Source organism: Heloderma suspectum, chromosome 10 (assembly GCF_057233095.1).
Source record: "Heloderma suspectum isolate Gila_16-S chromosome 10, 16-S_ref, whole genome shotgun sequence".
NCBI lineage: Eukaryota > Metazoa > Chordata > Lepidosauria > Squamata > Helodermatidae > Heloderma > Heloderma suspectum.
In genome coordinates this window covers 9,633,037-9,650,503 of record NC_139467.1, presented here as the reverse complement: position 1 = coordinate 9,650,503, position 17,467 = coordinate 9,633,037, and the positions used below count along the sequence as shown (strand labels likewise).

The 17,467-nt window shown below is 47.1% G+C and overlaps 1 protein-coding gene across 4 annotated transcripts in view; it reads right to left on the bottom strand.

Moving 5' to 3' along the window:
* The window catches only part of BCAM (basal cell adhesion molecule (Lutheran blood group)), a 56,936-nt gene that overhangs the window by 14,795 nt on the left and 24,674 nt on the right, over nt 1-17,467 (bottom strand). For all 4 annotated transcript variants that reach the window (XR_014785045.1, XR_014785046.1, XM_084815029.1 and 1 more), the window contains exons 2-10: nt 14,515-14,642; nt 14,045-14,258; nt 8,327-8,397; nt 6,741-6,837; nt 5,796-5,978; nt 4,057-4,181; nt 2,459-2,624; nt 2,208-2,323; nt 207-348 (exon numbers count right to left, since the gene is read on the bottom strand). Coding sequence is in view for 2 of the 4 variants with exons in the window: in XM_084815029.1 (XP_084671155.1) it covers nt 207-348; nt 2,208-2,323; nt 2,459-2,624; nt 4,057-4,181; nt 5,796-5,978; nt 6,741-6,837; nt 8,327-8,397; nt 14,045-14,258; nt 14,515-14,642 (1,242 nt within the window). In the remaining 2 variants the exon portion in view is untranslated. The remainder of the gene's footprint in view (nt 1-206; nt 349-2,207; nt 2,324-2,458; nt 2,625-4,056; nt 4,182-5,795; nt 5,979-6,740; nt 6,838-8,326; nt 8,398-14,044; nt 14,259-14,514; nt 14,643-17,467) is intronic.

Below are 17,467 nucleotides of genomic sequence, written 5' to 3'. Positions count from 1 at the left end.
TTGGGCCAGCTCTGTGTACTCCTCCTTGAGGGATCTTGGCATTCTGCCACCCCAGGCAAGCCATCTGTACCACCTGGCAGGTTGCGCCAGCCCTGTTCCCAGCGGCCCACCTAAGCGCCTCGCTTTTCTGCAGCGCCCCTGTGCTCCACCTGCACCCAGCCAATTTCTACTCCCACCTAGCCAACTCTGAATGTTTCCCACCATACCTTCCACAATGACATGGACTGACTCATCCCGCTGCAGCCCTGGGATGTTGGGCACAGATGCCTGGCAGGTATACATGCCAGCCATGTGGTAAGTCAGCGAATTCAGGACCAAAGTCTTCCCATTTCCCACCTGTTCCTTGCCCTGCAGGAGGAAGAAAACAAAACAAAATAAGAGAAGGCTGTTGGAAATAGGTCTGGCTTTTGAAAACGTTGCCACCTGCCTTGAGTCTTCAAAAAGGGGGGAAGGTAAACCAAAAAAAATTGAAAACAAACCAGGAGCGAGGAAGAGGCAGCTGTTTGCCTCATGGTCCATTGCTAGATAGAAGGAGGAACATTTTACATTAAAACTGGCATCAAGTTTTTGTCCCTCAGTGTTGGAACAGCATGATTGAAACCCTTCAGGCAGTGTGTCTTTAAAAAAGGCTCCAGGATTCAGGGTTTGGAGTTTCTTCACTCTGTGAGGTTACCAGCTCCACCATTATGCCCTTCAATTGTCAACAAATGCATCCTCTTCACTCCAGCAGGAAAGCTCTCCTGCACAAGCCCTGTTAATATGAACAAGCGACACACAAGAGTATGGGTAGTGCTCTTATGCAGCTTCCAATCACACCAGTCAGGAGAAAGCAGCTGCAGTGACATAGAAATTCTAAGATTTGGCCTTTGAGTGGGAAGCTTTAGGATTTTTTGTTTGCTCTGCATGTCAAGTTGAGTCCAAAGTACAGTTTCAGCTTTGTATCTTTTTAAGTTAGCAACTCGCAATCATGTGAATAAGATAAGGCCAGAAATAAGGATAGTGGTGTAATTGCAATAGGTAGAAAGAGAGACGGAGAGGGGGAAAAAATACAACAAAAACTCTATCATAGCCTGCCAAGGTCGTTTGTGGCATTTCTGCTTTGCAACACAGTGAGGACGTGGGGTGAAATGCCTGCAATGTTTCAAAGAGATCCTGATAGCACAGGCACGCTTTCTTTCAGAATTAAAAATTGGAGGCGCAATTCCACTTCACTCGTTCACCAGAAATGATTCACTTTGAAAGAGGAAGAGCTGCCCAACCCCACTGTGCCTGTGCATCAGTCCCTGATCTGGGCATGCCTCCTCAGCTGCAGGGGGCAAGTCCAGAGCTTTGATTCATGCAGAGATGCAGCAAGCAGCTTCCTTCAAGCGTGGGCAAAATCTTGTCATGTCTCTGCCTCAAAACAAGGACACACTAGATGAGACAGCAGGGGGGATCCACAACTGGAACACCTTTTTTTCTTTTTTAAGACAAATGCAGCTATAGTTAGGTTCTGATTCAGACTGGGACCACAGCACTGGGGGGCGGGGGAGGGGTTAATCCACCTCCCTCCTCCACATTTGGGAGGTGGATTAACCCCTCCACATAACTCCACATTCATTTATGACCCAAGGGACAAAAAACAGGATTGCAAAGTTGGAAGGATCCTTGGAGGTCATCTAGTCCAACCCTGCCCACTCAATGCAAGATTTGCAATGCAGGCGCAGCCTCTGTTTAAATACATCTGGCGAATGTGAACCCGCCACCTCCCAAGGCAGCCTGGTTCACCATTGAACAGCTCTTCCCTTGAGAAGGTTTCTCCTAACATTAGGTGAAATCTGCTTCCCTGAAATTTCCACCCACTGGTTCTAGTCCTAGTCCCCGGAGCAACAGCGGACAAATCTGCTCCGTTTCCTAAGTGACGTACAGGTGTCCATCTTGAGGGAAAAGCCACAGCTCAGTGGCGGAACACTCGCTTTGCATGCAAATGGTGTCAAGTTTAACCCCCAGCATCTTCTGTCAAAAGGATCAGGTAGCAGGCGATGAGAAAGTCTCCTGCCTGAAATCCTCGAGTACCACTGTCAGACAGAGCAGAAAATACTGAGATAGATGGAGAAATAGTCTGCACAGTATCAGGCAGCTTCCTATGAGAGTATGTGTGAGTGTTCTCCAATGCCCACATCCCCCTCTAGCAGCGAAGTTATTCACACAGGCAGCACTCCACCCACCTTCCACCATGACAGTGTGGGTATCTGGGAGCCAGTACCCAAACAGGCCAGTTCGAGGTTTGCGCTCAAGTTTGCCGTCACCATTTTGCTCGGATTCATGACCAGCGGATCCAGATCTGCGGGGTGACGGGGGTGGGGGTAGCAAAAAGTAGAAAGGGGTTGGTGATACAGAGCGTTTGATCTCTAGCAATTCCTCCCACCCTGCCCAGTGAGGCCTACTGGCCTCTCTCCCAGCAGTCTGGGGCACTCACAGTTGACAAAGATGGTCACCTCCTGCTCCAGATCTACCTCTTCGGGACTGTCAAAGTCGAGCACCTGGCACCGGTATGTGCCACTATCAGCTTTGGTCACCCTTGAAATGTGCAAGACACCAGTGGGGCTGGAGCCCATGTCCTGCTCGACTCCAGCAGTCAGGTTCTGCAGCAGTGGGCAAAGAAGGCAAGAGGGAAGAAACCAAAGCACAAAGGTCAAGAGGGCCTGGTTCAAAGCTGGGCTGCCAAGCATCTCCTATCAGAACTGAGCCCAGCACACGGCAGTGAACCCAGGCCTGCTGCAAGGTGGACTCTTGACAAGGAGCTGCAGCCCATTCCAGCTCCCTGAAGGGCACATCTTGCACGCGTTGGCTGTATTCACACATTTAGGTGTGTGCTGAAAGCAGCGGTTGGGCAACCTGGTTGGGCAACTTCCCCTCCCCGCTCTACCGGAACCCACACCTCTACCCACCACAGGCGAAATTCCCTCCCTACCACTGCAAAAATTGAATTCCCTGCCGAATTCAGTAAAAAAAAAATTTTTTAAAAAAAAACCAGCAGCAAAGATGTGCACATCTTCTCTGAAAACTAAGCAAAATCCCCCTTCGTGGGAGGTTTCCAGGAGAACAATTCTGCTCACTACATGCTGTGATTTAAAGAGAAATCAAGGCTTTTTTTTGGCCTCCATGGCAAATGTGGTGGTGGTGGTGGTGGTCAGAGGGGGTGGGGGGGTCATGTTGCCCACCCCTGGCTTAAAGCATCTTCTGGCTTGTGCCTTGGGAGGGTCAGCAACTGGAGGCCCCAAGGCCAATTGGGACCAAAAGGGAGCAAATATTTTAAAAGGGGGAAAATATCAATGAAACCTGGCACCTGAGAAAGATGCCATCTGGCCCCGAAGTTGCCATTCTGGAGGCTGAAAGAAGAGTGCACGGCACAGCATGCAACAACCAAGCAGGCCAACTCCAGGTTTTCCTAGTGCATGGTCAAGAGGCCTCTGGAGGACTTGGGTTCAGACTCAGCTTCTCTCTCTCTCTCAGTCTCTCTCTCTCTCTCTCTCTCTCACACACACACACACACACACACACACACACACAGCCAGCTTTTAGCTGGTTCAGGCAAAGCCCAAAGGTCAGCTTCAAGGGCTCCAGTCAGCCGCAGGCCCTCCTGCTGGTGTGTGGGGCCTGACCATGCCACCCAGTGCTGTTGAGCCTGTGTTGGAGGCTACAGGACTTGTTGGCATGTCCTCAAGCTGGTCTGACTCTGTACAAGAAAGCTTCCTATGACAGGGTCAGTAAATGGCTGTTATTAACCAGGAGAACTAAATGAACCTCTGGAAGTGAGAGGCAGCTGTTTCTCTGAAGACCAGGATTCCTGGAAGCCTCAGACTGGCTACAGTTGGACACAGGCCATTGGGTCCCATCAAACAAACCAAGGCTCAGGCCTCAACAAGGGACTGGTCGCACACTGCTGCGAGAACATGTAGCCAGACGCTTGCTCTGCTTTTCTCAGCTTTCACCAAAACTCAGGCGCCAACCCGACCCCTGACCCCCAGGAAGGAACAGGCTGGGGCAAAGGGCGGGGATCGTGGCCAGCAGTACCTGTAACTTAGTAAAGAAGTACTCGGGTTCGGGGAACCCATCAGCCTCGCACTGCAGCTGCACATCGTCCCCTTCCTTGATGACGTTTGGAGAATCCAAAGCAAAGTGCACATTCTCTGTATAGTCTAGGGGGTGGGGATGGGATGGGGAGGAAAGAAGGAGGATCACCCTGTGGCATACAGTTGACACTTTATTTACACCCCATCTTTCTAGATTTAAGTATTTACAAGATTTTTATACCGTTCTACAGCCAATAAAATATCCCTGCGGTGAACAATAAAAAGGGGAGAAATAATAGTAACAGCAATGGTAATGATAATAATGATGATGGTGATAACGATGATAATGGAAATACATAATTAAAACCTTTAAAATCAGACTGTGCCAATAAAACCATGGCTATAGCTCAGGGAAGGCTATAAAGTATAATCAAAAGCTTTCTCACTCTCTCTCTCTCTCTCTCTGTAGGTGTGTGTGTGTGTGTGTGTGTGTATACACACATGTGCATAAAGAGATACAGAGAAAGAAAATGAGTGTGTATGAGTGTGTTGACAGAGACAGAGAGACGGGGGCCGGGGGGAGAGAGAAAATCACACACACATTTAAAAATATTAGTTTAGACCATCACAATAAAATGAAATAACCAACTCCCAACAAGGCACCAGAAGGCAGCAAGTCATCAACCAGGATCACAGCAAAGCCTACTGAAATGGACTTATTTATAAAGAAAAAACCTGTATCCTCTCCTCCATTCCAATAGGATCCTTGGAGCGGCTCACAAGAGTTATCTCTTACAAAAACAAAATAAGACACAACAAGATAGCAGCAGCAAAACAAACACGCAAGAGGTATTCCGGTTATGCCGCTAAAGGCAGATGAAGAGAAAGCCTGGCAGACAGACCCCTGGAAAAGCATTCCACTATCTAAGAACCACCACACATACACTCATGCCGCATGCTGAAAATGAGACACATCGAATGGCCTCCGAAGCAGATCTTAAAACCTGGGCAGGTACATACATATGAGGCCATATACAGTATGGTTTGGCAACAAGAAAGTTAAGAGTAATTTTCCTGACCCACCACAATACCGTTAACTACCAATGGGATTCCCTAACTTAAACGCTTTTATTTTGGTGGTTTGCATTTCTGGAATTTTATGCTGATTTCTCAGGATATATATATGTGTACATGTTGTGTCTTGTATTGGAATGGCCATTGGCTGGAGACAATGAATATGACTGTACTATATTCAGTGTGGAAAGAGGCACAGGAGATACTGAAACAGGCCCAGCCTCAGCACTGGGCATGGTGGGGCAAATGCCCACACCTAACAGCAGCCACCCTTTAAAAACAAATTTAAAATATTATGGCCCTGTGCTGCAAAGAGAAGCATAAGGGCTGATGGCTGGAGCTGCCACCATCTTCATGTTCCCCAAGGCCTCTGGACCCTGCCACAGAGCACGCCCAGGAGCACTGGGGATCAGGAAGACGACAGTGGCTGCAGCTGCCTCACCTGGCACTTCTCTTCGCAGTGCCGGCCGGGTTGAGGAAGGACCAGGCTGCTGCAGCTGCGCTGCTTTCTGCACTGCTGCCTGTCTTCAGCGCTGCCCAGCACCGCTGCACATCCCCACTGCCTCCGGTAAGCTCTCAGGAAGCCCATCAGGGTGGCATGGGGGGTGGGGGTGGAGGGCACTGTGCCCAGGACGCCCTCAAACCCGACACTGGCCCTGTACTTACAGTGCACCTTGAGCTGGAACGGGTCCGACTCAGTGCTGCCGACTTTTCCATATGGCATCGAGTAGTTGACTTTGCAGAGGAACGCCGAGTCCTTGTCAGCCTTGTTCACACGCAGGTACAGTGTACTGGAAATGGAGAAGAGTCCCGAGGCCTCTTTCACCGTCCGTGACACCACGTACAGATCTGGGGAGGAGCACAGAAATATGGGAGATGGGGAGGATGGAGGCAGCAGGTCAAGAGGTCTAGGCAGGTAGGGGGTAAGCAGGAAGGGGAGAGCTCAGGAAACAGGGTCGGCATGGTGATTATTCAACTTGTATTTTGGGTTGTTTTAAAGAGATACAAATCATGCCTTTAATGTCATTTAAATTAGGATTTAGCAGCTACAATTTTCAGCTGTGTCAGTTTTGTTTTAATGCATTTATTTTTTTATTTATGTGATTTATATCATACCTTTCCACACACAAAAAATGGCGCTAACAATAATAAGAACCAGTATTTTAAAATAAAAAATGGTTTATGTTCTGTTGTAGACCACTTTGAACATTGTGCATAGACATAATTTTAAAAATATTTTGTGAAGATTCTTTAGATAGGCCTAGATTGCAGGGCTCCTTCAAAGATGACTGTGATTTGGATTCCAAATTTGATTTGGATTCCAAATCTGTCTGGAGAAGGGAGATTCTCAGTGGCAGCCAGGAACATACAGACCAGTGGAGGCTGGTGGCTCCGATGTCATTGGGGCAGTTAATTAGTTAGAACTGACTACTAGCTCCTTTAGAGTTTTGACTCGTTCTGACTGAAACCCGGAGCGGACTCACCGCCCCACTGACATCGGAACCACCAGCCTCCACTGATACAGACAACTGATGTCTTTGAAAGCAACAGCTTGCTTACTTGCTTATTTATATATTTGATAGGCATGTAAATAATATATATCTTTCTTACCCTTATTACGTTCAGTGGAAGCATTCAGAAGGTGGCCATCTTTGTACCAGCTGATGGTTGGCACCGGGTTGGCATTTTTGCTGACACATGTTGCAATCTGGGGAGGAAAGAAAGGTATTCTTTTGCTGCTAAGTTGTCATTGAATTGCTGCTAAGGTCAGCCTTGACAACTCTTCCCCATCCACCATGGTACTGTCCTTCCACCCAGGATACTACCGACCCTTACTGCTGCGCCCTCCCAACCTCACAGCATGTGTCATGTGCTATGAAAAAAAAAAATTCAACTTGGAGAAAATCTGGACTCCTCAACCCTGGATAGGTTAGGCAAATTAAGTGTATATGATTTCTTATTTTGCATACCTTATTCTTTCTGCTAATAATGGAGGAGAGACTTCGGGTGCAATCCTATGCATGTTTAGACAGAAAAAAGTCCTACAACTCCCAGCATGCCCCAGCCAGCCATGGCTGGCTGGGGAATGCTGGGAATTGTAGAATCTTTTTCTGTTTAAACATGAATAGGATTACCCTTAAGCTATGCAGGGCAGTGAAGAAGCCCTACTTGTGGCCCCTGAACATCTTACTCAACAATTTCTCTTGCAATTCCCTAGGAATTCTTGCCCACACATTCTGAAGAATGAGGAAGTTGCTTTAAATAAAAACATTTTTTAAAAAAGATTCTCAATTAGACTTATGTCACATTTTGGGTCTTTTCTGCATTCCCCATAATATTGCAGGGAGGTTCACGTGAAAGAATATGCAAGGGGGTTGAAAGAACATGGGGGGGGGGAGGTCATGGAGCCATGCAGGCAAGCCCTGCACCCATGGCGCACTGCAGCCATGCTCCTAGCCACCGTCGTGTACAGTGGAAATGCCTCCCTGCCATCCACATGTTCAGACGATGTGGGAAAGCTCTCTTCGTGCATACTAATATATGCAGCGCACACTTCTATGCAAAGAGGGGCCCTGACTGGGCTAGCTGGAGTTCTCTCCTCACCTGGAGGAGCTCTCCACCCGTGCATCCCCTCCTCACCTGGAGGAGCTCTCCACATGGATAACGCTTTGTAACGCCATCCAAATGTGCAGATGATGACGAAGCATTTTCACCACGTGCAACAGCAGCCAGGGGCATGGCTGTGGCAGGGATGGGGCTAGTCCACATGTCTCCCTCACACGTTCTCTCAATGAATCTCCCTAGTGGCATAGACAAAGCTGCCCCATAGGGTTTGCCCACTTAAGGGGAAAGTAGATTCACACACCCAAGGGAAGCCTTAAGTCCCCCCTCACCCACCCTTCCCAGGCTTTTTCAAAGCTGCTTGAAAACCCACCGCTGGGCCTCAGGATGTCCATCTCATCCTTGTATATCTCCCAGAAACATTTTTCTTCAGTACCAGGAGCATGGCTGGAGAAGGAGGAATTCCTCTAAGCGCGTACAGAGTGCCCTTTCCCCCACCGCTGCGGGGTGAACCACAGCCAGACCCCACCCACAAGCTCCGGAGGTCAGGAATTAAGGCTTTTAGGCAGACAGGAGGCCTGGAACTTCTCGAGATACATAGAGGTCTTTACAAAAACCTGAAGCCAAGGTCTCACCTCTGATGCATGGTTCTCGATCACTGAGAGGGTCCCGGAGTTTTGCGTGAGCTCTGGGGGCTCAGGTGGGTCTGTGGTGAGAGGAGGAGGAGTCAGACAGGTCTGGTGACAAGGTAGGGGCATCTCACAGAAAGCATACCAATGTGGCTCACTGAAGGACTGCCTTCTCCAGCACAAATATCCCTGTTTATTAAGACTTCCAACAGTGGCACCAAAATGGTGGCAACCCTTCCTAAAGAAGTCTGTCTCCCTCCACCTTTATTACTGGGCTACAAGTGGAGGCCATTCTATTTCAGAGAGCCCTTCAGGGGCCTCACTAAGCATGTGTGTTACTGAGCAATCACCACTGCTGCAGATTCTCTTAATTCTGCTGCTGATGTTGGGTTTTGTTGCCATTTCTGTTGTTGGGTGGTTGGTTTTGTCTTTTACTTTTATTTCAGTTAGTCTTGTGGATCTACAGCAGTGATCCACCTGGGGTCTGCAGGCCAAATCTGGCCCACCTAGACTCCCTATCCGACCCTCTGGGGTTCCCCCGAGGGCCATGCCCGCTTCCTCTGGCCCCATTCCCTTTCCCCCCACCGCTGATTCTTCAGTAGTTTCCTGGCTTTTGCACGTTTTCCCTCATTCTAAAAGTCTGAACAGCCTCCCAAGGCTTAGTTGCTGGCAGTAAGAGCTTTAAGCTAAAATATCCTGGTATTTTGGCCCCACCCCCTTTGCCTTTGGCCCCACCCAGCACTGGAATGCAGCCCCTGAGGGCTTCTCTGAAATGTAATTTGGCCCTTGGGCTGAAAGAGGTTCAACACCCCTGATCAACCAATTGAACAGCAGGATAGATTTAGTCACAGAAGGCTTTTCCAAGAATCCCTGTGGCCCACCTGAGTGTTTTACACTTACAAAGAAACAGGACATACTCATGATCTCTCCATAGCTGAGGCGTAATTAATCTGTGCTAACTGATCCCGAGTATGCACACTTGCTTTATGTGAAGTACTATGCTGGATCAGACCAAGAGCTGGCTAGTCCAGCATTTTATTTTTTTTTATTCCAAGTAAATAGGCACTTGGTGGGCCACTGAAAATTGGGACTGTGCTTTGCCTTCTGACTACGCCTGCTCTACAAAGGAAGGCCTTGGTAAAATTGGGGGAAGGGGTACCCCATTTTGTGCTAATCCATTGTGTATGTGCATCCACTCTAGAGGAAAAATCCAGCAAAAGGTTAGTGGCCACTGAGGACGCAATCCTATGCACACTTATGACACTGTGTCAGCGGTAAATCCCACTAAATAAAAAGAGATTTGCTTCTTGGATAAACATGCATAGAATTAGACTGTCAGTCTCACTGAAATCAACAGAACTTTACTCACAATCAAGTCCTATTTCACTGCTTTCATTAAGGCTCACTGGATTATTCCCAAGGGCTGCACGATTTAATCAGTACATTAATCAACCAACTCTTTAGGTTGACTGAGCTGGTATGGGGAGATATTGATGTGTGGGTCTGAGAGATAATGACACATGCCTGGTTTTTTTATGCTATTTTGATTCCAGTGTGTTACTGTAATAGGGAATGAAAAAAAGGAAATACTTTCAAAGACTATCTTTCCTTCTAACCCCACTGGTTGTTTTTGTTTATCGGATTCTAAGTTCCATTGTACTTCCTGCAGTATCTCAAAAAACCAGCTATATCAAGATTTGGTAATCTGACAGTTCATATAAATGTCATCAATTAAATATGTTAAAAGGCAGACCAACCAACAAGCAATTATTTAAATTGATAGGCCACTCAGATACACACCAATTTGTATCTGAAATACAGGGGATGAGAGTGGTGACCTTCTTTCCCAGCACTTTCAGAATCAAGGGAAAAATGAAGGGATTTGAACTGAGAAAACTAATAGGGAGCCCCAGGCAAAGTAAAATTCAGAACAATCTCACTCCAAAATGCAAGCCCTTATCAGTAAAGCAAAGTTCAAACACAAACAGAAACCAGCGGTGCTGGATCAATCTGTGCTAGATTCCCCCTGTTCTTCCTTTATCAGAGAGTGGGGAAATGATCAGGAGCTTCCCATTTATTAGCAAGGAAGGTGTAGAGACAAACACAGCTGCCTCTCCCTGCTGTTCCCATTTTGTGTTTGCAGCTGTCTTGGTGGAACCAAGTGTAGCTGCAAGCAATGGTTTGCAGCTCCATGCACCAATATGGCCGCTACAAGATTGGAGCACACGAGGGCTGCTGACAGTAGGTGCTGCTCTCCAGATGTTTTGCTGCAGGCAGGGAAATCATTTCGTAAGCAAAAGAGTTACACATCACGAGGCGAGGGAACGCCTGGCTGCCCGGGGGAAGAGATTGGTGCAGGAGGCCTGTGTTGCTAAGGATTGTAGGAAATCTATACAAATGGTTGGAGAAAATAAATGAGAGATGGGGTATGGGCATTCCTGGTCAATGCAGAGCAGCAGATTGACTCAGGGCTGGTTCCAGGTGTGAGGGGGTCCCCTCAGTAGCAGGCAGCAGCATTCGGAGCAGCACTACAAGCCGCATCAGGTGGAGGAGTCTGGCCGCCATTTTAATTTCCCACAATCCTCAAAGTGATGCTATGTCAGGGGCATTGTGGGAAATTAATACAGCAGCCAGAGCAGGCATCAGCAGCAGGCTCTGCTGGGGGCCCGGCTAGTTGCTGGCCCTGGATTGAACTACTTCCCCGCAATGCTAAAACCTGATCCATTGATTTCATTGGTGTTCTGATCTATGTATACAATTATTTTCCTTTCTTGAGCACGGCCAGCCCTAATAGTGGGCAGGGTGAAGCTGAGTTTGGGCAACCATGAAAGCAGCCTTGCAAATTAATCCACAAATGTTTTACTAGACCACCTGCCCACAGGAACTGTCCAGAAAGCTTTGGCTATTGAGTAGTACAGAATTGTAATTAATAAAATAAAATAAAAATAAAATAAAATAAAAATAAGTATGTTTTTTATTTACTATATTTAAACCCTGATTTTCTATTAATGATCATCAAAGCAGCTTATGCAAAACAAGGATATGAAAAATGACAGCACATTTGAATAATAATAGTAAGTTATTTGAATAATAATAGTAATTTAAAGTATAAATAAAATGCTAAATAAAAACCACAAACCACCACAGTCTTTCATCAGCCAGGATCACAAGTAAAAGAATAAAAAGATTTATAAAAATCACAATTGCACATTAAAAGCCTGCTAAAACAAATATATTGGCTGCATGTCTCAAAGAAAATAAAGGGGATCACCCCTAAAGCCACCACTGAGAAGACCAACATGCTTTTGCCCACCCATTGAACCACCAGTGAAGATGGGACACAGAGAAGGGCCTCCAAAGCAGGCAAGAAAACATCTTCATGTTTGAGCTACTAGCAAATATGTCCTGAAGCAAGGCAGGTGTTTTTACCACTTGGCTCTAGTTTCTCCATTGGTCACCGTGGAGGAAGGAGCCTACAGAGGGGCAGCCCTATCATTAGGCAAGGTGAGGAAGCCTGCCTCAGGCTGAACATTTTAGGGTGCCACCAAGTTGTCAGTTATTTCTTATGTTTTTCCACCATTGTGGGGGGCCATTTGAATTCTCCCCTTCAAATGTCAAAAATATCCTGGGGCTAGAGCTCCCTTTCTAGGGTTTTCAGTAGTTGGCACTGGGAAAATAAAGACGGCATGAAAGGGCTCAGACAGTGGGAATGATGACAAATATGACTTAGGACCACTGCAGCCAAGGGGGGCGATTTTGCTGGAATTATTGTTATTATTGCTACAGTGCCACTGATGTACATGGAGGTTTTACAACTAACATAAGCAAAAAAGAGAGAGAGGGCCCTGCCTCAAGGAACTTATAATGTAGACTTCAGTCATGGGGACTTACATAATCTTTGTTTTGGTTCAGGCAATGGACAAAGGAGTTAAACCAGGGGTTGGCATCTACAGAAGCTCCGGGAGGCTTTTTTGCCCTCTGGATGCTGCCCCCCACCCCAATGGGCTGCAGTAGGTTTTAAAAAAATAATTAAAATAATTTGGCGGCAATTGCTCCATAGCACTCAGTAGCACTAAAAGAGTTAAACTTAGCTTGTTTGAAAGCTAAATTTGACCTTTTGATGGTCTGTAATGTCCACTGAGTTCTAAAATTGACAAATTTAGCCTGCAAAAAGCTAAATTTGACCCTCTTAGTGTTCTGTAGCAGCTATGGAGTGTCATTTTGTTTGATTAAAAAAGGACAGTTGTGGGTTTTTTTAAGATTGGGGGAGTAGTGGGGGCCAAATGTGGCCCATCCCTGAGTTAAACCAAAGGCTTCATGAAGGAAGTGTGTATGAAGGAAGAATTTCAAAGCACAGAAAGGCGGCAGTTCCAGGCAAAAGGAAGAGCAAGGGTGAAGCCATTTAAGCAAACTAGCTCAAAATGGGCTAGATGAAACAACGGCCAGGTGCATCCACAGTTGGCTACAGAACTGGACTCAAAGAGTGCTTATCAATGGGATCTTCTCAAACTGGGGAAAGGTAACGAGCGGGGTACCACAGGGCTCAGTCCTGGGCCCAGTGCTCTTCAACATTTTTATTAATGACTTGGAGGAGGAGGTGCAGGGAATGCTGATCAGATTTGCAGATGACACAAAATTGGGCGGGACAGCTAATACTTTGGAAGACAGAAACAAAATTCAAAATGTTCTTGACAGACTGGGGCACTGGGCAGAAAACAATAGAATGAAATTTAATAGAGATAAAGGCCAAGTTCTGCACCTAGGAAAAAGAAACCAAAGGCATAGTTACAAGATAGGGGATACGTGGCTCAACAACATTAGAAGCGAGAAGGATCTTGGAATTGTTGTCGATCACAACCTGAATATGAGCCAATAATGTGATGTGGCTGCAAAAAAGGCAAATAGAAGGATCGCTTCCAAATCCCGGTAAGTACTAGTCCCCCTCTACTCAGCACTGGTTAGGCCTCATCTGGAGTACTGTGTCCAGTTCTGGGCACTGCACTTTAAGAAGGATGCAGACAAGCTGCAGAGGGTTCAGAGGAGGGCAACAAGGATGATCAGGGGACTGGAAACAAAGCCCTATGAAGACAGACTGAAAGAACTGAGCATGTTTAGCCTCGAGAAGACTGAGGGGAGATATGAAAGCGCTCTTCAAGTACTTGAAAGGTTGCCATAGAGAGGAAGGCCAGGATCTCTTCTCAGTCATCCCAGAATACAGGACATGGAATCATGGGCTAAAGTTACAGGAAGCCAGATTCCGGCTGAACATCAGGAAAAACTTCCTGACTCTTAGAGCAATATGACAATGGAACCAATTACCTAGGAAGATGATGGGCTCTCCCACACTGGAGGCATTCAAGATGAGGCTGGACAGCCATCTGTCAGGGATGCTCTGACTTGGATTCCTGCATTGAGCAGGGGGTTGGTCTTGATGGTCTTGTAGGCCCCTTCCAACCCTACTATTCTATGATTCTATTATTCTAAGCAAGCAGGGGACTTTTGGGTGGGCAGAGGGGAATGGAGTTGCAGGAGCAAAGTCAGAGGCAGGATGTGTAGGGAACTAAGGGCAGCGAGATCAAGTGAGACAGGCTCATAAAGAGTTTTAAAAGCAAGGACAAGAAGGTTGTGCTGCACCTTGAAGGGGACAAAGAAGCCCGTGAAGGGCGTTAAGGAGGGCCACTTCACGGTCTGAATAAGGAGAGAAGCGACAGTCAGGAATCTCACCGTACACCTTGAGTTGGGTCACTCCCATTCCACTCCCTGATGCGCTCGTCACCTGACAGGAGAAGGCTCTCTCGTCGCTCACAGTAGCGGCTTGGATGACCAGACTGTGGCTGGGGTCCATGGAGACGCGGTCCGTGTATTCAGTGCCTTTGTCCACCCCCTGGCGACCCTGATCACTGTAGGCCACCCGCCGCTGTTCCCCATTCTTGTCCGTCTAGGGGTTTTCGGGGGGTGGGGGTGGGGTAGGAAGAAAGTGTTGGTTATTACAGTGGTCAGCGGTGGGCAACTTGCGGGCCTCCAACTGTTTTGGCCTACATTTCCCAGCAGCCCCAGCCAACATAGTCAATGGTGAGGGATCATGGGCGTTGTAGGCCAAAGGATCTGGAGGGTCTGAAATTGCCCACCCCGGTCTAAAACATTCCAGTTACCTCAATCACCACCACCCTCCTTCCCCAACCCCATATACTCACGATGAACCACTCCACCAGAAGGTAGCTGTCTCCCCCGGTCACAGTGTGTGTGCATAAAATGGGCACCGGGTCACCGAGGAGAACGTCCATTACAGCTGGGACAGATACTTGCACATCTGCCTGGCATTCTGTTGCAAGGCGAGAGGGAGGGGGCAAAAAAGAATGGAGGATGATCAGGTGGGCCCACAAAACATGATCCTACTAGTTTTGCCAGAAACCTACTCTGAGGGGGAAAGGTAGGCCCAAGGCCTAGTTCCCACCTGCCTGAGGGCCTGCCAACAAGTGTCATTACCATGGCCATGGCACCCTCCACATCTCACCTTTTGCCTCTGAGCTGACAACTTTGGGGCTTCTTTCTGGGGGCCAGATAAGGTTCAGGGACTGCCAGTTGCTGACCTGTATCTCATGGACCATGCTGACATGAAAGTTTCCTTCAGTGTAATCCTTACAAAGTTTTCAATGCTGTTCCCCCTTTTCTCATGTGAACACAACCTACTGCTTGGCAGAAGAAAACGGGTATACTTGCTAAGGCCACAGTTTCCTGAAAATTTTAATTGTCAAAAGATACATTTAATTGCAATACAGAATGCACATTTTCAGCTGTCGAAGTCATAAATACATGTATTATTATTATTGCTACGACTTATTTCAGGCTTCAAATCCTAACGGTCACATTTTCAAAAATAAATAGTACATTATTTAGCATTTGTACGGCTCTTTTAAAGTGTTCAAGTTGCTTCACCTCAGTCCTCCTCACAACAGTCTTCAAGGTAGGCTAGGTATTATTACTCCTATATGATGAGGTGAAGAGTGGGAAGAAGAAAGGCTGGGAGAATGGTTATTTGCCCAAAGCCACCGAGTAAATTCATGATTGAGGTGAAATTTGAACTTTTGACTTTGTGGCTCATAGCTCATGCTCTCACCCTATACCAGTTCTCCCCAGCCATAGTGAATTGCCTAACCTTCCAACAAAAATATATTAAAATTGGTAGCTTATCCTTATCACAATGAGTAACATTCTCCAATGGGAAGAAAAGATCCTCCTAAAAATGCAGTTCATCTTCCCACTTTAAAAACCTTGAATTCAAACATGTTAAATTCGTTTTGCACTAACTTATGATTCCCATAACATTTCTCACTACAGATCTGAGGCCTGGCCAGTCTCAGTGTCTGCTCCAGATTTATTTATTTTTGGGGGGGGGGGGCGGGTGCATGGACAAAATGCTTTCAGTGGACGCCTTGCTTGAGTGACCCCACCTCCTTGTCACTGTCATCGCTGTCCATTCTTTTGCCCTCTTCCTCTGGGCTCAATCCCACCACTGCCCAGAAGGAGGAGAATGGAAGGTGCTGCTCCTTCTTCTTGCACTTGTCACGGCTCACATGCTTGGAGAGACCAGATAAGCAAACAGCCACAGTAAGTAGAAGCAAGGCTGTGCAGAGGGGGAGGTTCTGGGTATCAGCAGTGGGGCCTTGCTAGGGTGTGGCCCTTGACAAGCGCCCAATAATGCAGACGTGTGTGTGTGTGTATGCACGCGTGTGGGGCAGGGGAGATCATGCTTCCCCATATGGAAGATTAGCTGCAAAGGTAAAACTTCACACAGCAAGGAGTGGACTGGCGGGCTGTTGCTTGTAGTGGTGGTTGTTTTTATATGGGGGAGCATTCAAAAATGGCTCACCTCCCTGCAGCCCGAAGCAGTACAGTTCATTCTACCACTTTTTCTGCTGGATGTCAAGGTCTATACCACTGTACCACTTCAGACTGTGCCATTTCTGAATGCTCCTCCATGTGAAACCACCACCACCTCTCCTTGAAAGTGAAAAAGCGACAACCCAGCACATCTCTAGACCAGTCCACTCCCTGCTATGCCAAGTTTTACTGTTACAGCTAATCTTCCATATAGGGTAGCATGGTCGTCCCCCACCCCACCCCACACACTGCAACCTGAACTGGCAGTGTCTGTTCTATCTTCCACCACAGAACGTTATGCCTGATTCTGCTTGATGTGGCCCTGTCTTGTCTCCCTGCTCCAAGGAAGCCCTTTGCTTGCCCTCTTGCTCCTCAGGGTTAGAGCACAAAATTAGGCTCCCGTTTCCACAATTGTTTAAATGGTTGGGTCCTCCTAGAACTCAACCAAAGCATTTTAACACCAATTTTCCCGGCTGCTGAGACACCAAGGCAAGCTTGCCCTCCAAAGGGCTTAGCTGTGCAACCAGACCAGCCCCTTTCCTCAGCCTTTCTAAAAATATTCATGCCTGGTTTTGTCACTCCGGTACTGTGCCTTGGAAGTGGGCGAGGGACCGAGCAGCTTGGCTTTAAATGGAAAACACAAATCGTTTTATTCTGCACTCATTTGTCACCAGAGGTCTGCCTAATGGTTCTGGTCCAGATGCCACATCCTTTGCAACATCCTCCAGAGCAATCTGAAATTCTAAGCTTAAAGTCTCAAATGTATTTGGCCACAACCCCCAAGTTTCACTGTTTTAATAAATCCGGCAACATGGGGTTCTAGTGTTTTGAGTACTGTGCCTACAAGTACCTAATTCTCTGTGTGGCATTGTAGCCAATATGGGCCAATTAATCACACACACACACACACACACACAAATATTTCCTCCTTTCATACACAATCCAACAGCTTTGCTAGCCTATACAACAGTTTTCCCAATCTGGCACACAGTCAAAAGTGCATCTGTTTAACTTGCAGAAAAACGAACAGCAACACTAAAGGGTCTTAGCCTGGGAACCAAGGGTGATTCCAGACATATCTCTTATGGTGCCATTGCCCGGCCTCATTCACATAATTTTATGGGGGGGTCCAGATGACAACGTCTTCCACTCGTAACCCTCCTGTGTTTTCCCACTGCTTTGTTCATATTTTCTCTTACCACATGTAATATGTTAAGAAAGGAAAGATGGAATAGCTGCATGATGCCTTCAGACTGGTAGCGCTAG